The 22,851-nt window shown below is 46.3% G+C and overlaps 1 protein-coding gene across 1 annotated transcript in view; it reads right to left on the reverse strand.

Annotated features, from left to right (window-relative positions):
• Positions 1–22,851, reverse strand: part of CFAP43 (cilia and flagella associated protein 43) — a 155,604-nt gene that overhangs the window by 103,399 nt on the left and 29,354 nt on the right. The window contains exon 6 of the mRNA XM_040344464.1: positions 1,571–1,727. Coding sequence (XP_040200398.1) covers positions 1,571–1,727 — 157 coding nt within the window. The remainder of the gene's footprint in view (positions 1–1,570; positions 1,728–22,851) is intronic.

The raw sequence follows: 22,851 nt of genomic DNA on the forward strand, positions 1-22,851 counted from the left end.
AAGCATATGTGTTTTTAAACTAATGTTCCATATATACATTATTTTTACTGTATACTGTACATTATATGGCAAAAGGTTCTTAGAGCACTATGAATTAGCTACAAAAACAGAGAGAAGCTACCAACTTAAAATTTGGATAGTCACTCTCATCTAAATCACTTGCATGTGCAGGAGGTGACAAGGCCCAGACAAAAAAAAGTGACTTCAAAGTCAATGATTTTTGAGAGTCCTCAGTGTAAACCTTCCACAGCCAGCCAAGCCAGTTTATAGTAATGTTTGTGGTTTGACTCTCTGAGGAGATACAGAAAAAGTCAAATGTTGATCTGGTATTTCAAAGTTAATATAATGAAATTATTAACAAATTAGTATGGTGGAATATTAGCTTTCAAGTGGATTGTTTATTTGCTGTTCAAGAAATTTCAGTCCAAGCTTGATTATTTTAAGTAATCAAAATATAAGTTAAAGTTTAATGATTATTACAATTTAGTATTATTTTTTTATGACTGGTCCCAGAGTCTCCTCGGCTCCTAGGAAGTGTGCCTTTAGCCAGTATTTCTATGCAATGTTAAATAACAGACTCTCATTTGCATACCAGGTATTCTGTGCAACCTGAAGATGCAAACTTTTTACTAAAAGCTGTAAGAAACATATCAAAAATGAAATTCCCTCAATAACTTAAGTCTCAGATTTGGGTGAACACCAATGGGTTCAAACGCCTATGGGCTCCTTTTACCTCTTGAACATCTCTGTAATGGGATTTTCCCTTGATTGTATCTTTCTTTCACAAGCCAGTAATGAAAATGACTTGCATCCTCAGTTATTTGTTCAATGTACAATATGCCACACTATCATTTGGCTTTTTAAGCTGGGCAGTACAAATTACAAAATATGTCAAATATGTTCCTATTGGCCTTCCTCAAAGATGTCAAATATGTTCCTATTGGCTTTCCTCAAAGATGTCAAATATGTTCTTATTGACCTTTCTCAAAGATGTCAAATATGTTCCTAATGGCTTTCCTCAAAGATGTCAAATATGTTCCTATTGGCTTTCCTCAAAGATGTCAAATTTGTTCCTATTGGCTTTCCTCAAAGATGTCAAATTTGTTCCTATTGGCTTTCCTCAAAGATGTCAAATATGTTCTTATTGACCTTTCTCAAAGATGTCAATAATGTTCCTATTGGCTTTCCTCAAAGATGTCAAATATGTTCCTATTGGCTTTCCTCAAAGATGTCAAATATGTTCCTATTGGCCTTCATCGAATATGTCAAATATTTTCCTATTGGCCTTGCTAAGAGATTATCAATATCTTCTTCATATTTCTTACATGGAGTCATTCTTTACATTTGGCAAATGTTTTAAGGTACCTATAGTATATCATAGGTGATCTTGTAACTGTGTGGTCACATTTGTGCTTCTTTATACTTTGATGAAACAACAGTTATGTGTACCTTCTTTCCAATCACCTCTTCCAAAAAAAGCCAGCAAGGCTATATCAGCAGAGAATTAACTAAAAAATACATTATAATTATATTTTTGCAAAAAGTTAAGTCTGTAAATTATGCATTTTACCAGCCGTTTGCCAATCCATTGGGCTAAGAACGATCACCATCTGTGTCTCTGGGTTAATAGACAGTAGCTGTCCTCCTTTACAGCCCACGTACAAGTCAGACGTTGCACTCCAGCAATGTGTATTGGGTTTAACAAATGGTTTTTGTAGTTCTTTTGGCTTAAATAAAAATGTAATATTAGAGAATACTCTTATGCTTTGATACACTGTTCCAAAAAAGCTTTACCTGATGTATTATTTAAGGAACAAAACAACGTATAATAAGAATAAAAAAATGTAAATAAACATTTTTTTTTCTACTCTGACTAGAAGCACCAAGCAGACACAGCCAAGCAAGCACCCTCTCTTAAAGGCATATCTAGACCCCAAAATGAAAAAATAAATATTTTGCAGTTTACTAGTAGTGTTGAGCAGAATATGCCATATTCGATTTCGCGATATATCTCGAATATATATTCGAATATTCGAGATATATTCGCTAAATTCGAATATTCGTGATATTTTATCGAAATTAATTGAATGCGATTTTTCGCTATTGCGAATGCGAAAATAATTGCGATTTTTTAATAACTGCGGTAGGAGCGCTCTGATTGGCTTAGAATATTCGTGATATTTTATCGAAATATCGCAACATGCGAATGCGATATTTATTGCGCAATTTCGAGATATGCTGGAGGAGCGCTCTGATTGGCTCAGAATATTCGTGATATTTTATCGAAATATCGCAACATGCGAATGCGATATTTATTGCGCAATTTCGAGATATGCTGGAGGAGCGCTCTGATTGGCTCAGAATATTCGTGATATTTTATCGAAATATCGCAACATGCGATTGCGATATTTATTGCGCAATTTCGAGATATGCTGGAGGAGCGCTCTGATTGGCTCAGAATATTCCTGATATTTTATCGAAATATCGCAACATGCGAATGCGATATTTATTGCGCAATTTCGAGATATGCTGGAGGAGCGCTCTGATTGGCTCAGAATATTCCTGATATTTTATCGAAATATCGCAACATGCGAATGCGAAATTTATTGCAGATATTTCGAAAACTGCTGTAGCAGCACTCTGAAATCGAATATGTATGATATTTTAACCAAAATACATATTGCGATTGCGATTTTTCGATCGCGCATGCGCAATTGCGCGAACAACACGCGACCATTTCCTGGAGCCTTGCCAGTTTCCCAATATTACAGCAACATGGTGGGAAGCAATTTCTCAAAGTCTGAGGAAAAGTTGCTGATTTGTGTAAGTATTTTGACCACTGTTATTTCATCATCTTCAACTGCATTTAAGTCTAGTTTAAAAGTTAGTATATATGATCAGATATTAGTATTTAACCAAAAATGTGTCTCCTGCTTTTACAAAACTACAAGTCCCAGCATGCCTGGACAGCTGCAGACACCCTGGTTGGCAAATGTGTATTTAGGCACTTTTCCTTGTTATTTAGCATAATGAATTTAAAATTTTTTTGGACATAGGACGTATGCGAACGTCCTGACTTCAGTGTCCTCAAGGCCCAAGGACGTTCGAATACATATTGCCCTTTAGATGTTGCAGAACTACAACTTCCAGCATGCCTGGGAATGCTGGCACTTCTAGTATTGTAAGTTCTGCAGGCCCACATTTTTCAGGCCTTTATGCACGGGTCTCTAAACTGTGGCACCCTAGATGCAGCAAAAGTAAAATTCTTAGCATGCACTGACAGACCGTGGCTGATGGGAGTAGTAGTTTTGCAACAGCTGGAGGTGGACTGGTCTTGAAACCCAGAGTTAGGTAACAAACCCGTAGTGTTTTGCAACCATTCTGCCTCCAGCTGGTTATTTTCTGTTGAAAAGCCTGTGGCGTGCAAAACACAACCCAAAAACTCCACCCGGTGCAAGGAAAAATTTGCACACACCTAAAGAGTGACATCACAAAAAACTGCGACGGTTGCATACGTCAGTGGTCCTCCGAAAAGGTCCCGTCTCTGACCCCCCGGGGCGTTAGGCTCCTGACAGGGAAAAGAGTTACTGTGGTCCATACAGCCGAAGCCATATGGACCCATCTCGGTCCAAGCAGCGCAATCAACACGCGAACAACACGCGACCATTTCCTGGACCCTTGCCAGTTTCCAACTTTATGATCGCAACGCAATCGCAGAGCAAGATGGTTGGAAGTAATTTCACTGTATCTGAGGAAAAGTTGCTGATTTGTGTAAGTATTTTGACCACTGTTATTTCATTATCTTCAACTGCATTTTAGTCTAGTTTAAAAGTTAGTATATATTCATAATTATGCAAATGATAATGGCTGCTATATTTATGTAAAAAAGGTGGCGACGGAAATGGCAGTATATAAAATCTGTCATGTTACCCCTGTCATTGATTAATAAGGCGAGAATGCTTCCAATTGTTGAATAGCATACATTTATGTCATATATCCATAAGGCTGTCAACAAAAGTATTACAATATACTTTGTTCTTCATCTTGCAGAAGTTCCTGGAAACAGGATACGATGAGCTGCGGAGGCAGCAAGAAAAACAGGGAGTTATAAGCTCCCTGATTGAGGAACTAGGCGAAGAACACACTCGCATGGCGATCCTCAAAAAGTGGTCCGACCTGAAGAGGCGCCAGATGAACCGGGTCAGGCGTATCCGGAATAAATATCATCCTGGTAAGTTATTGGTCACAGTTATGTTTTTTTTTCCCTAAAGTGTATTTTGTGCGTGTACTCGAGAGAGGAGCCGGACTGCAGGAGTTGGGAGTAGGCAGGCCTCCCCCAGAGGTAATCTGCCACCTTTCTCCATGCCCCGGGTGGCAATGGCGGGTGTGAGGGGGTCCTCCCACACAGACCGTCCTACCTGCTCCGCTTCGAAGCCCCACGGGGCAGAGGGACTCCCTATAAGGGAGTGAGAGGATTTGCCCGCTCAACCAGCCCCGTTAGTCCTTCGCCTCTCTTTTTAGAGACCGCATGGTCAGAGTGCGTGCATGTTAACCCAATTGCGAGTGCGTGTGTAAGTGTGGTGGTTTTTGTGGGAGGGAGGTGGGCATACTAAGCGCAGGCTTACCTCGCATAGCACACCCACCGGGGGCCGAGCTGAGACCACCAAACTCAATTCACATGTAGCCGAGAGCGGGATCCGAACCCCTAGCTGCAGAGGTGAATGGCTTGTCAGCGCAGTGGCAATCGCGTTGAGCCAGCCCGGGTCCCTTGGGGACAGTTATGGAAGGTCATATGTAATTAATGTAAGGTCAGATGTTGTTAACCAAGACGCCATGTTGTTGTAACATATATCACCACCAGCCAAGGTATTCATAGTACTGTTGGAAAAAAACATGGGACAGCAGACAGGAACACAGAAGTTATGTGGGAACATACTTTTCCCATTGCTTTGCATGGGACTTTAAACAAAAAGCCCGACCCTCACCAATGGGGTTAGTTAAGGGATAAATTAACGATCCTATACTTTAAGTGGACGTATAGATAACATGTGACCAAGTGTTATCGAAATATCTACAGCTGTTATGAAATAACATGTATTTCCCATAGAGTTGAATGGGACTTTAAAGAAAAACCCTGACCAAGGCAAATGGGGGTGGGTATGGGTTAAACCACCAATCCTATATTTGTGGCTGACATATAAGTAACCTGTGTGCCAAGTTTCATGTAAATATCTTTAGCCGTTTGGACGTGATGGTGGAACATACATACATACATGCACACACACGTTGAGTTTTATATATATAGATTCCCACTAAATTCCTGTGTTAGGCGTGGGGTTGTTATAGTAATCCTGTGTACTCCATCAAGTACTTTTTTTTAACATGAGATCGTCTGAACAAAACAAAGGAGACAAAAACAGCTCATTTTACCATGGTGGCAGCCCAGCTCACGCTCAGTCCCCTGTAGTGCCCACAAGACCCTTTAATATAACATTGTCCCATTGGTTAACTGTCTATATAAATTAATTTGTATTCATATACAATACAGTAGAGTACACAGAATTTGCATACGTCATTAGAAAACATTTTTATAATATATGAACATTGTGTTATTATAGGAGCTCCGCTACCAACTGTGCGCCCCAAGCGCACAAGGCGACAGGCCGCAGAGGAGGAGCAGGAGGAGGATGTGGAAGAGGAGGAGAGGGATGAGGAGGAGCAGCCAGGGCCATCCACATCACCACCCCCAGTTCCTGTGGAGGAGCAAGAGGAGGAGCTGCACCCCCCCCCCGAAACTTCTGGTGGAGTAGTGGGTGACGAGGAAGAGGAGCAGGATGAGACGGTTAATTATACCGTCAATCAGGAGGGTAAATATGTGCACATATATTAATAAAATTTCAACAATAAAATGTAGCTCTAAAAATGGACAGCATTTAAAGCAGGGCTGTGGAGTCGGTAGATAAATTTTTCGACTCCGACTCCTCAGTTTTATGTACTTCAGACTCCGACTCCCCGACTCCCCGACTCCGACTCCTCTGTATTAATATGCGAATGTATTTTATAGATTCCTTGAGGGAAAGAAACGCAAACTACCACAGGACTACTGGCTGGGAAGCCAACAGTCTACTGTATTGCACAGTTTAAGCAAAAGACAAACACAATGAAAACAATCAAGTGACTGGATAGTAGCAGCAGGCTTAAACATCAGGAACATGATCTTTAACAGTTCAAAAATACAGACCACATTATTTGGCTGTTTTAGAACCAAAACAAAGCTTATCTATAATGAACCCAAAAAAAAAAATATGAAAAACCTAGAAATGGTTTATATTAATCTTGAAATGTAGTTCTAGGCTTAGCAAATGCAAATAAATGCAATGTAGAGTTCTAAGGAAGAGAATTGCCTCTGCCAGATCCTCTTTCATAGAGTCTCTTAAGTCAGACTTTATTATTTTTATGGCTGAAAATAATCTTTCGTAACGGTCTTTGAAATCCAAATGTTTTTTTCTTATATCCTAACAGTTCTAAAAAAGCTAGAGGTGAAGCAAGCTGCCATGAAAAACCTCACGAAGAGAGTAATGGCAAATGAGCAGCAGATACTGTTTTTGATGCGCCAAAATCAACAACTGGTGCAACAACTGGCGAAAAACATGGATGAGGTGACAGAGCTTCAGAAGTTAATGTCCTAATTTTTTTTTTTTTTTTTTAATAAAAAATGTTATATTTTGCAAAGGTTTCATTTCTTATTGAAATTGTTAGTTTTTTAAACACATCTAACTTCACATCTAACTTCACATCTAACACATCAACATCAACATCAACACATCTAGCTTAATAATAACCGAAAACATTTTATACTATTACTAGCTGAATACCCGGCGTTGCCCGGTCTTCCTATCTTAACCTTTTGGGGAGGAAAATCATAGTAATATAAATATACCCATCTTTTATATAAGGGTGTTGGTAAGGGTTAATTTAACTGTTATATATTTTTATTTGGCATATAAGTAATATGTATAGCGGGTATTATTGAAATATCTCCAGGCGTACAGAAGTTATGTGGGAACATACATTTTCCATTGATTTGCATGGGACTTTAAAGGAAAACCCCGACCCTCACAAATGGGGGTAGTTAAGGGATAAATTAACTATCAGTGGTATCAGTGAACAGCAGTGGTAATAGGAGTATATATAGAGTGGGAATTAACTTTTTACATAGGTGTCTTGACAGAGCAGCAGCAGCAGCAGTAGTAGTAGTAGTAGTAGATACAGAGTCATATCACTTGGGCAGGAGGTGCCATGATGAACAGCAGTGGTAATAGGAGTATATAGAGTGGGAAATTACTTTTGACATAGTTGTCTTGACTGAGCAGCAGCAGCAGCAGCAGCAGCAGTAGTAGTATTAGCAGTAGTAGTTGATACAGAGTCATATCACTTGGGCAGGAGTTGCCATGATGAACAGCAGTAGGAATAAGAGTATATAGAGTGTGAAACAACTGCTGACATAGGTGTATTGACTGGGCGGCAGCAGCAACAGCAGAAGCAGCAGTAGTAGTATTAACAGTAGTAGTTGATACAGAGTCATATCACATGGGCAGGAGTTGCCATGATGTACAGCAGTCTTAATAAGAGTATATAGAGTGTGAAATAACTGCTGACATAGGTGTATTGACTGGGCGGCAGCAGCAGCAGAAGCAGCAGTAGTAGTATTAACAGTAGTAGTTGATACAGAGTCATATCACATGGGCAGGAGTTGCCATGATGTACAGCAGTCTTAATAAGAGTATATAGAGTGTGAAATAACTGCTGACATAGGTGTATTGACTGGGCGGCAGCAGCAGCAGCAGAAGCAGCAGTAGTAGTATTAACAGTAGTAGTTGATACAGAGTCATATCACATGGGCAGGAGTTGCCATGATGTACAGCAGTCTTAATAAGAGTATATAGAGTGTGAAATAACTGCTGACATAGGTGTATTGACTGGGCGGCAGCAGCAGAAGCAGCAGTAGTAGTATTAACAGTAGTAGTTGATACAGAGTCATATCACATGGGCAGGAGTTGCCATGATGTACAGCAGTCTTAATAAGAGTATATAGAGTGTGAAATAACTGCTGACATAGGTGTATTGACTGGGCGGCAGCAGCAGCAGAAGCATCAGTAGTAGTATTAACAGTAGTAGTTGATACAGAGTCATATCACATGGGCAGGAGTTGCCATGATGTACAGCAGTCTTAATAAGAGTATATAGAGTGTGAAATAACTGCTGACATAGGTGTATTGACTGGGCGGCAGCAGCAGCAGAAGCAGCAGTAGTAGTATTAACAGTAGTAGTTGATACAGAGTCATATCACATGGGCAGGAGTTGCCATGATGTACAGCAGTCTTAATAAGAGTATATAGAGTGTGAAATAACTGCTGACATAGGTGTATTGACTGGGCGGCAGCAGCAGCAGCAGAAGCAGCAGTAGTAGTATTAACAGTAGTAGTTGATACAGAGTCATATCACATGGGCAGGAGTTGCCATGATGTACAGCAGTCTTAATAAGAGTATATAGAGTGTGAAATAACTGCTGACATAGGTGTATTGACTGGGCGGCAGCAGCAGCAGCAGAAGCAGCAGTAGTAGTATTAACAGTAGTAGTTGATACAGAGTCATATCACATGGGCAGGAGTTGCCATGATGTACAGCAGTCTTAATAAGAGTATATAGAGTGTGAAATAACTGCTGACATAGGTGTATTGACTGGGCGGCAGCAGCAGCAGCAGAAGCAGCAGTAGTAGTATTAACAGTAGTAGTTGATACAGAGTCATATCACATGGGCAGGAGTTGCCATGATGTACAGCAGTAGGAATAGGAGTACATAGAGTGTCAAATAACTGCTGACATAGGTGTCTTGACTGGGCAGCAGCAGCAGCAGAAGCAGCAGCAGTAGTATTAACAGTAGTAGTTGATACAGAGTCATATCACATGGGCAGGAGGTGCCATGATGAACAGCAGTAGGAATAGGAGTATATAGAGTGTCAAATAACTGCTGACATAGGTGTATTGACTGGGCAGCAGCAGCAGAAGCAGCAGTAGTATTAACAGTAGTAGTTGATACAGAGTCATATCACATGGGCAGGAGGTGCCATCATGAACAGCAGTAGGAATAGGAGTATATAGAGTGTCAAATAACTGCTGACATAGGTGTCTTGACTGGGCAGCAGCAGCAGCAGAAGCAGCAGCAGTAGTATTAACAGTAGTAGTTGATACAGAGTCATATCACATGGGCAGGAGGTGCCATCATGAACAGCAGTAGGAATAGGAGTATATAGAGTGTCAAATAACTGCTGACATAGGTGTCTTGACTGGGCAGCAGCAGCAGAAGCAGCAGTAGTATTAACAGTAGTAGTTGATACAGAGTCATATCACATGGGCAGGAGGTGCCATCATGAACAGCAGTAGGAATAGGAGTATATAGAGTGTCAAATAACTGCTGACATAGGTGTCTTGACTGGGCAGCAGCAGCAGCAGAAGCAGCAGCAGTAGTATTAACAGTAGTAGTTGATACAGAGTCATATCACATGGGCAGGAGGTGCCATGATGAACAGCAGTAGGAATAGGAGTATATAGAGTGTCAAATAACTGCTGACATAGGTGTATTGACTGGGCAGCAGCAGCAGAAGCAGCAGTAGTATTAACAGTAGTAGTTGATACAGAGTCATATCACATGGGCAGGAGGTGCCATCATGAACAGCAGTAGGAATAGGAGTATATAGAGTGTCAAATAACTGCTGACATAGGTGTCTTGACTGGGCAGCAGCAGCAGCAGAAGCAGCAGCAGTAGTATTAACAGTAGTAGTTGATACAGAGTCATATCACATGGGCAGGAGGTGCCATGATGAACAGCAGTAGGAATAGGAGTATATAGAGTGTCAAATAACTGCTGACATAGGTGTATTGACTGGGCAGCAGCAGCAGAAGCAGCAGTAGTATTAACAGTAGTAGTTGATACAGAGTCATATCACATGGGCAGGAGGTGCCATCATGAACAGCAGTAGGAATAGGAGTATATAGAGTGTCAAATAACTGCTGACATAGGTGTCTTGACTGGGCAGCAGCAGCAGCAGAAGCAGCAGCAGTAGTATTAACAGTAGTAGTTGATACAGAGTCATATCACATGGGCAGGAGGTGCCATCATGAACAGCAGTAGGAATAGGAGTATATAGAGTGTCAAATAACTGCTGACATAGGTGTCTTGACTGGGCAGCAGCAGCAGCAGAAGCAGCAGCAGTAGTATTAACAGTAGTAGTTGATACAGAGTCATATCACATGGGCAGGAGGTGCCATGATGAACAGCAGTAGGAATAGGAGTATATAGAGTGTCAAATAACTGCTGACATAGGTGTATTGACTGGGCAGCAGCAGCAGAAGCAGCAGTAGTATTAACAGTAGTAGTTGATACAGAGTCATATCACATGGGCAGGAGGTGCCATCATGAACAGCAGTAGGAATAGGAGTATATAGAGTGTCAAATAACTGCTGACATAGGTGTCTTGACTGGGCAGCAGCAGCAGCAGAAGCAGCAGCAGTAGTATTAACAGTAGTAGTTGATACAGAGTCATATCACATGGGCAGGAGGTGCCATCATGAACAGCAGTAGGAATAGGAGTATATAGAGTGTCAAATAACTGCTGACATAGGTGTCTTGACTGGGCAGCAGCAGCAGAAGCAGCAGTAGTATTAACAGTAGTAGTTGATACAGAGTCATATCACATGGGCAGGAGGTGCCATGATGAACAGCAGTAGGAATAGGAGTATATAGAGTGTCAAATAACTGCTGACATAGGTGTATTGACTGGGCAGCAGCAGCAGAAGCAGCAGTAGTATTAACAGTAGTAGTTGATACAGAGTCATATCACATGGGCAGGAGGTGCCATCATGAACAGCAGTAGGAATAGGAGTATATAGAGTGTCAAATAACTGCTGACATAGGTGTCTTGACTGGGCAGCAGCAGCAGCAGAAGCAGCAGCAGTAGTATTAACAGTAGTAGTTGATACAGAGTCATATCACATGGGCAGGAGGTGCCATGATGAACAGCAGTAGGAATAGGAGTATATAGAGTGTCAAATAACTGCTGACATAGGTGTCTTGACTGGGCAGCAGCAGCAGAAGCAGCAGTAGTATTAACAGTAGTAGTTGATACAGAGTCATATCACATGGGCAGGAGGTGCCATGATGAACAGCAGTAGGAATAGGAGTATATAGAGTGTCAAATAACTGCTGACATAGGTGTCTTGACTGGGCAGCAGCAGCAGCAGAAGCAGCAGTAGTAGTATTAACAGTAGTAGTTGATACAGAGTCATATCACATGGGCAGGAGTTGCCATGATGTACAGCAGTCTTAATAAGAGTATATAGGGTGTGAAATAACTGCTGACATAATTGTCTTGACTGATCCAAAGGAGTCATGGGAGAAAATCATGTGGTCAGATGAGACTATAATATAATTTTTTGATCATAATTTCACTAACCGTGTTCGGAGGAAGAATAATGATGAGTACCATGCCAAGAACGCCATCCCTAATGTGAAGCATGGGGGTGGTAGCATCATGCTTTGGTGGTGTTTTTCTGCACATGGGACAGGGTGACTGCACTGTATTAAGGAGAGGATGACCGGGGCCATGTATTGCAAGATTTTGGGCAACAACCTCCTTCCCTGAGTTAGAGCTTTGAAGATGGGTCGAGGCTGGGTCTTCCAACATGAGAATGACCCAAAGCACACAGCCAGGATAACCAAGGATTGGCTCTGTAAGGAGCATATCAAGGTTCTGGCGTGGCCTAGCCAGTCTCCAGACCTAAACCCAATAGAGAATCTTTGGAGGGAGCTCAAACTCCGTGTTTCTCAGCGATAGCCCAGAAACATGACTGATGTAGAGAAGATCTGTGTGGAGGAGTGGGCCAAAATCCCTCCTCCAGTGTGTGCAAAGCTGGTGTAAAAATAAAAGAAATTTTTGACCGCTGTAATTGCAAAGAAAGCCTACTGTACCAAATATTAACATTGATTTTCTCTGATGTTGAAATAGTTATATTCAGCACTGTAAATACATCAGGTCCGGGGCTTCATCAGGGAATGCATGGCAAGGGACCCTTCAGCGCCCTGAACCGACGACGGGTGCCAGAAAGTCACCGCCGATCCAGGACTCATTCATCTTTATGAATGTGAGTCTGTCCACGGACTCTGTGGACAGACGGGTCCTCTTGTCCGTGACCACCCCACCTGCCGCGCTGAATGTCCGCTCAGATAGTACGCTGGAGGGGGGGCAAGACAATAACTCCAGCGCATACTGAGCGAGCTCGCGGCAGGTGTCCAATCTGGCAACCCAGTACTCCATGGGGTCGTCGGTGCTCATACTGTCAGAAGCACCGACGGACGCCATGTAGTCTGCCACCATGTGGGCCAGCCGCTGGTGGTGACTGCTGCTGCTGCTGCTGGTGGTGGTACTGGGTCGCTCGGTTTGGAAGAACATCCTCATCTCTTCCATTAGGTCCCCTGCTCGGCTGCAGCTGGGTGCAGCCACCTGCTGGGTGAGATGAGGGGGGACAACTGGAGGCCGGGGAGTTGCCTGCTCCAACCGTCTGACAATGGCTGCCTGCAGTTCCTCCATCCGGTGCTGCCTCCGGCTGGCTGGGATGAACTGCTCCAGTTTCCCCTTGCACCTGGGATCCAAAAGGGTGGCCATCCAGAAATCATCCCTCGTCTTGATGGTCTTAACCCGGGGGTCCCTCCTGAGGCATCTGAGCATGTGGGCAGCCATGGGGAAGAGCACAGCCCGCTGTGACTCCTCAATGCTGGCCAGGTGAATGAGGTGCGACTCTTCTTCCCTGAGGCGCTGCTGGTCAAACTCAGACATGCCCAACCCCCGGACTATCGGTGCCCCCAACACCGGCTCTCCCTCCTGACCAGGCCCTGACTCCGGGACGACACCAGCAACCACCTCCTCCTCCTCTTCATCATCATCCTCCTCCTCCTCCTCCTGGTCCTGGCCCTGGTCTCGGTGGAGCATTGCTGACTCCTCCTGCTCCACCAAGGCACTCTCCCCAGCCTCGAGCAGGCGATCTAGTGTCCTCTCCAGCATGAACAGTATTGGCAGCACGCTATTGAGGCCAATTTGCTCACTGCTGACCATCTTGGTCGCCTGCTCGAAGGAGGACAACACTTGGCAGACCTGGTTTATCTGCTCCCACTGCGCACAGGCGATGAAAGGGAGTTGTGGTGAAGCCCTCTGAGTGCCTAGTTCCATCAGGTACTCCCTCACCGCCCTTTGCTGCTCCCACAACCTCTTCAGCATGTGGAGGGTGGAGTTCCACCGCGTCACACTGTCCACAATCAGCCTGTGAAGGGGCAGATTGTACTTCCGCTGCAATTTGGACAGGGACGCGGTAGCGGTTGGGGAGCGCCTGAAGTGGCTGGCAATCCTACGCGCCTTTGCCACAATGTCACTCAACCCTGGATAAGTGCGCAGGAACTTCTGCACCACCAGGTTGAGGACATGTGCCAGACAGGGCACGTGCGTCAGACTGCCAGCATGGAGGGCGGCGAGTAGGTTGCTGCCGTTATCGCAGACAACCATACCTGGCTGGAGCCTTCGGGGTGTCAGCCACTTCTGGACCTGAGCTTGAAGTGCTTTCAGCACTTCTTCTGCAGTGTGTCTCCGGTCCCCTAAACTAACAAGCTGGAGCACGGCCTGACAGCGCACGTGCCCCACACTTGAGTAGCTACGGGGGCGCTTGCTGGGAGGCTCAGCAGCTGCGGAGACAGTGGCTTGAGGGAGACCAGCAGTTCTCCCCTGGACACCCCGGGGCGGCACCACAAGATCGGTTGCCGACGATCCCTCACCGACGCCTCGGAGGGAAACCCAATGGGCCGTGAAGCTGATGTAGCGTCCCTGCCCATGCCTGCTGGTCCAGCCATCCATTGTCAGATGAACCCTGTCGCTGACAGCGTGATCCAGCGACAGGGTTACATTCTGAACAATGTGCTGGTGTAGGGCAGGGACACCAGTCCTGGCAAAGAAATGGCGGCTGGGGACACGCCATTGGGGTTGGGCCTGCTCCAACATCTGCCTGAAGGGGTTGCTGTCAACTATGTTGAAGGGCAGCAGATGTTGGGCAATAACCCTTGCCAGGAGCCCATTGAGGGAACGCACACGTCGGTCTCCAGGGGGGAAGGGAGTGGTGCGGTCAAAGGCGTCTGAAATCGACGCCTGGCGCCGGACGGCAGTGCGGGACACAGACGTGGAGGGTGCTGTGGAAGTAGAGGTCTGGCTGCCGGTACCAGTACCTCTACTAGAGGGAGCGGGGGGGCATGACCTGCTGGAAACAGATGAAGATGTGGCAGGGGCTGCTGTACCCTGCTCACTTGTGGTGGTGGCGCTGCTACCACCACCACGCTTCATCTCCTCATACAACGCCCAGTGGTTTATCCTGAGGTGCTGGTTCAGGGCTGTGGTACCCACCCGAGCCAAACACTTCCCTCTCTTCACCCTCACTTTACAAATCCGGCAGATGGCCACGGTAGGGTTGTCTGCCACCAGGGTAAAGAAATTCCAGACAGGTGACTTCAGCACCGCCCTCCTGTCAGATGGGGTGACGCTTACTTGCACCTGCTGGGATTCGGTGCGCACAGGTGGAGCTGCCTGCTGCTGCTGCTGCTGCTGCTGCTCCTCCTCCTGACACCTCCTGCTGCCATCACCAGTGGAGACCCTGACGATGGTCTCCCTGGTGGTGACCTGGCGCACCGTTTCACCAGGGTGCCTACCTTCCCCGTCGTCACTGACGTAGTGAGCCGACGCGTCAGATGGCAACCATGATGGGTCACCCTCTTCGCCCCCAGAGATGTCAGACCAAGGGCTGAGATGTGTTGGTCTGAGGGAACCACGTGACATGGAGCCTCTAGCCTGGCTCCGCTGTCCCCTCACCCACGCCTGGGTCTGACTAGGTGCTGCTGTTTCCTGCACCAAAACAGCAGCACCAGTTTGAAGGGATGTCTCTGGGATACTGCCAGCAGGTATCCCATCCTCCTCATCCATCCCTTCAAAAAGGTCCTGACCATCAGGACAGAGCTGGAGGTCTGCCTGATGCATGGCCTCCCCCAAGAGATCCCTATCACTGTCGCTGTCGAACAGTAAGATGCTGGACTCTTGGGGGCTGGGGGGGGGTAGTACAGGCAACGGTGTAATGGTGGTACTACTGTGAGTCGGGACCGACGACTCAGTGGCACTGCTGTGCCCCATGTAGTCCACCACTACTTGAGCCTGAGATGGCAATATCGGGCGGCTGCCCGATGGGAAGAACTCCCGGATCAGGCGTACTCCCCTTGCACCCGATCCTCTACCACTAGTAGGGGCACGAGAGGTACCCCGTGCTGGCAGCGATCCAGCACTGGGAGTAACTCCCCTACCCCTACTGCCACGGCCACGGATGCCGCTCATAATTGCTGATATGTGTGTGGGGGGGTTAAACTTTATTGGGGGGGAAAATGTGAACAAAATGTGTTTTTGTGTTTTTTTTACAAGACAGGCACGCAGACAAAGACGTACACAGACAGCTACTAAACTATAAGAAAAGTAGTACACCAGACAAGGACTACAAAATTAAAGAAAAAAAAAAAAAGCACTAAACAAACACTAACTTTTTTTTTTTTTTTTTTTTTAAACACAAAACACAGACACTAAACACACACTAAGCTAAGCTAGATGAAATAAATGTACACTAACAGTGTGTACACTTACTACACAAAATTTAACTAAACTGAACACAAAACTTAGCTTTTATAAAAGCTCTTTAGGGAAAACTAAACAAAATTTGAACTGAGATGCCTATCAAATATCACTGAACAGTGAACCTGCAAGATCTGACAGTAACACAAGATGAACAAAACTTAGCTTTTAGAAAAGCTCTTTTATAAAGCTCAGATCAATATGTGTTCTGAAATCTCTTGCAAATATAACTGAACAGGGAGGATTGCAGGATCAAACAGTAACACAAATGAAAAAAACAGCACAAAACAGCACAAAACGTAGCTTTGAAAAAAGCTCTTGGGTCTATTGCTTTGAAAAAAGCAGTTGATATACTGGAAAAGATCCACTGGAATCACTAAATAGCAATGCTGGTGATGATCTAAATCAATCAAGAACAAAGACACAGGAAACCAGGAAACCAGGAACACAGAAACAGCCTCCACACTCTATAGCAAGCTTCTGAATCTGCAATGAAATGGTGCTGGGAGTGAGCTTATATAATGTCCATGCAGGCAGGTTCCTATTGGTTGCTAACCTGTGACGAGTGTGGAAGGAGAACTCTGATTGGCTCTGATGCAAAAGGGCGGAGCAAATAATCGCGCAATATTCCTATTGCCGAATATTCGCATTGCGATTATTCGGCAATATAAAATGATCGCTTCAGCTACTCGGCCCAATGGCTCTAATCATACCAGCAATGCTTTCAGACGTCTATGGAGATCACTAGGATGTGATCTGTTTTAAAAATGAAACTGTAAAAATCGCTCTGATGCGGAAGATCGGGGCGAGGAAAATAATCGCGCGATATTGCGTTTGCCGAATAATCGCATTGCGATCTTTCTGGAAAATTCAATGAACGCTTCAGCTACTCGGCCCAGGGTCTCTAATTATACCAGCAATGCTTTTAGACGTCGATGGAGATATCTAGGATGTGATCTGATTCAAAAAAAAAATTGTAAAAAATCGAATATTCGGAATTGCGAATATTCACCGCGAATTTCGAAATATAGCGCGATTTCTCGAATATGCTATATTCGAGTCGAATATTCGCAATGCGAATATTCGTGAGCAACACTATTTACTAGTCCTTAGATTTGAATGAATGAATGAATGAAAAAATAGGATTTTTTGTACTCACCGTAAAATCCTTTTCTCTGAAGTCCATGGACGGACACAGCTCCTTAAATCTTGACAAGTGGGTTATGTTCCCTGTTTACAGGAGAGGACTAGGCAGAAACATGTTAAATAGTTAAATACATGTTACATTAACAGAGTTGAACAGCCCCGCCCAGGGGGCGGTCCCTCCAGACATAACCCTCCTCACTGCAGCTTGCAGCCTCAGTTCGTAACAAGCAGTACAAACCTAAAAAGGAGGGGTGGGAGCTGTGTCCGTCCATGGACTTCAGAGAAAAGGATTTTACGGTGAGTACAAAAAATCCTATTTTCTCTTATTGTCCATGGACGGACACAGCTCCTTAAATCTTGACAAGTGGGACGTCCCCAAGCAGTGTCAAAAAACGAGGGGTGGGAAATATATCAGTAAAAACAATTTTAACTTCACCCCAAAACAAGCAGAGCTCCTCAACGGAGGAGGTGCAACTTTAAACAGCCGCCGGCAAAAACTAGCGGCTGAAAAAAAAACATCATAAGATGCACTCACAGCAACCATGTAAATTCTGGAAAAAGCGTGAACGGACGAGCAAATCGCCGCCTCGCACACCTGTGAGACCGACGCATGATGTCGGGAAAAAAAAAAACCCAGGAAGCACCAATTGCCCTGGTCGAAAGTGCCGTGACCGGAAAGGGGGGCCCGCCCTTAGGAGCATAGGCCTGTATGACGGCCTGCCCGATCCACCGAGAAATGGTGGTCGACGAGACCGCCAGGCCCTTTTGTGGACCAGACACCGACACAAAAGAGAGTCAGAAGCTCCGAAATGGAGCCGTAGTAGGCTGGTATACCCGCAAAGCGCGTACCACGCCTAAAGTATGAAAGGCCGAAACCTCCTTCGGAAGAAGGGAAGGTCGCGGGCGCACCATCACCTAATCCTTATGGGGGATCAAGCATGGCGGCTTGCAAGACAAGACCGCCAACTCAGAAACCCCTCTAACAGAGGTAAAGGCCACTAAAGGGGCCACCTTCTGAGATAGTGTCAAGAGAAAATCTCTCTGATGTTTCCAAAAGGAAGGTTCCTGAAGAACCGAGAGCACCAGAGTCAAAACTCATGGGGGAAGAGATGGGCCAAGAGGGGAAAGTATATGACAAACCCCTTGCACACAAAAAAAGGGGACCCACCAGGGAACGGGCCGCAAAAAGGCCACTAAAAGAACACAGCCAAGGCTGAAATCTGCCCCCAAACGGTGCTTTAAGCAATTTTTAGATCCAATCCAAGCTTTAAAAACAGCAGGACCCTGGACATTGAAAGTACGCCCGTGGACGTCACTCCATCCCTTCGCACCAAGAGAGGTGCGACGGTAGATCCTCCGGAAGAAGACTACGGTGCCCTGTTGAGATGACCGAGTCAGACAGACCCTGGTCACCTAAAGTCTGGCTTCCAATAACCATGTTAAGCAAGTCAGTGACTGTACAACAGGAGGAAGTATGGGACCTTGAGACAGGAACCTCCTGCCCTGGCAATCGCCAGGGTGCCTCCGCTACCAGGCGCCCGATATCAGCGTACCAAGGACGCCGAGATTAATCTGGAGCGATTAGAATCATCGGGATCTCCTCAGCATCCACTCTGTGGAGCGGCCGAGGAAGCAACTACCATGGAGGAATGGCAAAAAATCACCGATACAGACAACACAGGGCCACCAGCGCGACTGACGCGTCTGTACAAGATCACTAGACCTGGCCACTAACTGACACCCTTGCGGCGGAGACAAGCTGCCAGGAGATCCATGCCATGTGAGGCTCACCTCCTGCAAGGGAGCCGAAACACCCCAAGCACAAAGACCAGTCGCCCTGGTCCAGCATCTGGCGACTCCAGTAGTCTGCCTGCCGGCATACCTGATGGTAGACTGAAGCCACGGCCGTGGCGTTGTCCGGCTGAAACCAGATTGGTCGACCACAAGGAGAAGCATAGCCTGATCGCCTAAAATAGTAGGACAATGAACAGTAGACAGCACCTGGTATTCCCAGGCGGTCTTCCACCAGGCACTAGCCAGGCCCGACCCTGGGTAGCTACCGAGACCAGACACATTCAAGGAGGTGTGGTCATAGGTCCACGCAAGTCCAGCGACTCAGGGCCGACTGGACCCCCCAGTTTTGTGAACCTCCAGGTTCACAACCCGTGAGCTGGCATTCGTCGTAAACACCGACCACTGGAAGGAAGGAACAACTTCCCGGACCGAAGAGTCGGGAATCTCTGTCACCAACTCAGAGAGACTCTGACTAGGTGGCGCACAGGAATCTAATGATTTCAGAGACAAGAGATTTTTACCACCTGGACAGTAGTTCCACTGGAAAACCAGGGTGTGGAACTGGGCATACAGTACCACCTTGAAGGAGGCTACCCACAGACCCTGAACCAGCAGGCGCCCGGAGAGAAGACCGATTGCGTGATGCCAATACCTTCTCCGCAGACTGAAGAGTCTGCAATTTCTCCAGGGGAAGAAGGACCTTTGCCACTGAGGAGTCTGGATCAACACTAGATACTCAAACGCTGAGTCGGAACCTAGCATGCCCATAATTTGAACCCTGGGTCGCACACATGTAGGGCAGGCTTGCTGCCACTGAGCTACACTTTCTGGCCTAAACGTTTAACATCCACCCGAATCTTCGGAGGGTCTGAATGGGAATAACCCATCCACTAGGTCGGAGACAGAAGCTGCTCTCAGAAGAAAGTCGTCAAAGTAGCCAATGAGGCAAAGCCTCGCTGTCCCAACAAAATTCAAATAAGTGCGAGCTCCTAGCTGAAAACCCATGGTGCTGACGCCAGATCAAAAGGGAGGGCCACAGGCTGACAGAGACCCTTCTCTCATCACGAAGCACAGAAAAAAACACTGTGACATGTGCAAAACGGGACATGCATGTATGCGTCCCTGATGTCCGAGGACGTCAGGACATCCCCCGGATGAAGCGCAGCTACCACCGAACAAATGGATTCCATGCGGAACTACCCGACGTTCACAAAGGTATTTAGGGCCTGAGGCCCATAGAAAACCCCAAAACTCTCGTCCTGCAGGAAAGGTAAAATTACCTTGCAGCTTAGCAAATCCCACACTGCCCAAGGCAGACCGACGTGCCGGGAGGGGAAGACACAAGGACAGAACTTTGTTCTGTGGATAGGAGGAAACCCTATCTAGTACTCCGAAGAGACCACCTCGCAGACCCACTAGTCGGAGAGCAGGGAGGTTTCACTGAATTGTGAACCTGCAAGCCGCCCCTCCCACCTAGAGACAGGGAGGGAAGGCTATATACATTGGCAGGATTTGGGTGCCGGCGTGATCGGCTTATGCACCCAGGGACAGATTAGTCCCCCAGCTGGGCCTTTGACGGCCTGGGAGGGTTGCCCCTAAATAATACACACACATAGTGTGTATGTATATTATGTAGGTGTATGCACACATGTCTTTGGAGGAAACCGGAGTACCCGGAGGAAACCCACACAGACACAGGGAGCGACAATGCAAGCTCCAGGCAGATTGGCGTCAGTGTGCAGATTCGAACCAATGACTCTTTTGCTGCCAAGTAATGGAGTTAAGCACTACACCACCGTGTGCATAAAACCATTCTGAAACAGACGCCCTGGATAACAAGGGCGCAGCATTCAATGAAGCATCACAGACCTATATGAGGCCCTGGACCAGCTGGTCCGCTAGGCTAATAACCTCAGGAGAGAGTCGGTGCTCCTCCACTGTCTGGTGCCAAATGCTCACTCTGTGAGTTGTATACAGCACTAGGGGTCAGGACTACTCCAAGATGGCCGCCGAGCGTTCAGAACGCGGCCACAGGAAAAAGGCCAGCACAATGTAAGCTGCGCCATAGCGTGGCTACGACAAAATGGGCGCCAATGGGAGTTTTCAATGTAATTGAAAAATCTCCCAAAAAATAGCGCCAGCGACCACTGAGACCCCAGTGTAGTGGCCACAATAGGCCGCAAGCCAGACCCCAGCATGGTAAACATGGAACGGGTCAGTACTTCGGATCTTCTATCAGTCAGATCCATACAAGCAGGAGCTCCCGCCCGGCGGTGAGGGACTACAAAAGCCCTCAGTGGCTTTTCTCATTCTGCATCTCAGAAATTATCAAAGAAGGGCACAGAAGGAAAAAACCTACACAGCGGTCTGATTTGTGTGATCCAAAAAAGACCGAGCCCTCAGCGGAAACCCAGCTGCACTATGCAGCTTAGGAGAGTCCCTTGCAGCAGTAAAAAGCGCACCCATAAATGCCTTATTCTGCCTTTTTTTTTTTTTTTTAACTAGGTACCTAGTCCATGGCTCCATAACAGAGCATTCCCCAGGGGATAACGGGGGAAGGGGGCACTCTTTTACCGCCCGCCCGCAGTCCACCCCCACCCTGGCACAAACTGTGTCCAGGACTAACAATAAAAACTCTGTGGGAATCACAGGTGCTAACACCTGCTGCCACCACCAGCATGTGGGGAAGGACCCAGATACTGACTCCAATATTTACATAGTGTGTATTATAATATGCACACCTGTCCATACAAATAGACAAAAGCTCCTAGAGCCCTATTCAGGGCCTCTCACCCACTTGCTGCGCTGACCAGGGGTAACCAGGGGACTCCCTCAGGAGGAGACTGCACAGCGCTGCCTGTGAGGAAAAGAACCGTGAGGTAACTTTTGCAGGGACCTGTGTTTAAACAGGAAAAGCCTCATAGGGCTGTTTTATTTAAGGATAAGACACAGATACAGCATAAAAAGCAAAACCATTACAGGTGTCACCAATCAGTCAGCGTCTGCTGAAGTATAATCATAAACATCTGTGCTCATCACAGGGCTTTTTACCTCACAGAAAAGCCCAATACAAAAAAGAAAAAACACAGGCCAGATAACACAGTCCCCTCAGGAAGGCCCCCTCCCCCCTGACAGCGGTAATGTTAGCAATGCAGCAAGGGAAAGGAGCAGGGAAGTAAGGGGAAGGGACCCCCGAACCCCAGGAATGCCCAGCTGTACCAACCCACCGAAGCAGGAGGGACTGTACTTACCCGTCCGAGCGAGGACTCGCTGACGCATTCCTGACAGACCTACAACCGCAATGGAGGTAGCTGTCGGCCCGGTCCACTGTGATTGAGGCAACACCACAGCTCAGTCATATGTGGACCTCGGAGCAAAGCTCACCGGCCACCTCAGGAGTCATGAGGTATGGCGTGGCAGACCAAGCCTCTTTGCAAAGGTGTGCCCACGCTTGCTGGTCGGACTGAGTAGACTACAAGGATCTATAATATCCAGCCTGTCTCTCAGCCAACAGTTGAAAGAAGATTCTTCAAGAAAAAGTAAAGTAAAATAAAATTTCTCCTCAGGGCGCTGGGCCCAAAGGGAGCCATACGTCCTTCTCCTTTGCTAGGCAGAACGAAACTGAGGCTGCAAGCTGCAGTGAGGAGGGTTATGTCTGGAGGGACCGCCCCCTGGGCGGGGCTGTTCAACTCTGTTAATGTAACATGTATTTAACTATTTAACATGTTTCTGCCTAGTCCTCTCCTGTAAACAGGGAACATAACCCACTTGTCAAGATTTAAGGAGCTGTGTCCGTCCATGGACAATAAGAGAAACTTATATAGCGCGGCACATGCGAACTGAATCGCCTCTGGAGCGCTAGTTGTTCGTGTCTCATGACATCAAAAGAGCAGAGTTTTAATCTGTCTTCTGAAAGTCAGGTGGTTTTCCTCCAACCGAATGCTGGTTGGTAAAGCGTTCCATAGTCTAGGACCTTGAAAAGCAAACCTTCTTTCTCCTTTGGACTTGTATTTGGTTTTTGGTACCTTGACCAGATTTTGGTCGGTGGATCGCAGAACGTGATTGCAATTGTGAGGTTCTATCTTGTCGCAAAGATATTGCGGAGCCTTCCCATGGATGCACTTATGTGTCAGGCAGAGTGCTTTAAATG

This window comes from Rana temporaria, chromosome 3 (assembly GCF_905171775.1).
Source record: "Rana temporaria chromosome 3, aRanTem1.1, whole genome shotgun sequence".
Taxonomy (NCBI): Eukaryota; Metazoa; Chordata; class Amphibia; order Anura; family Ranidae; genus Rana; species Rana temporaria.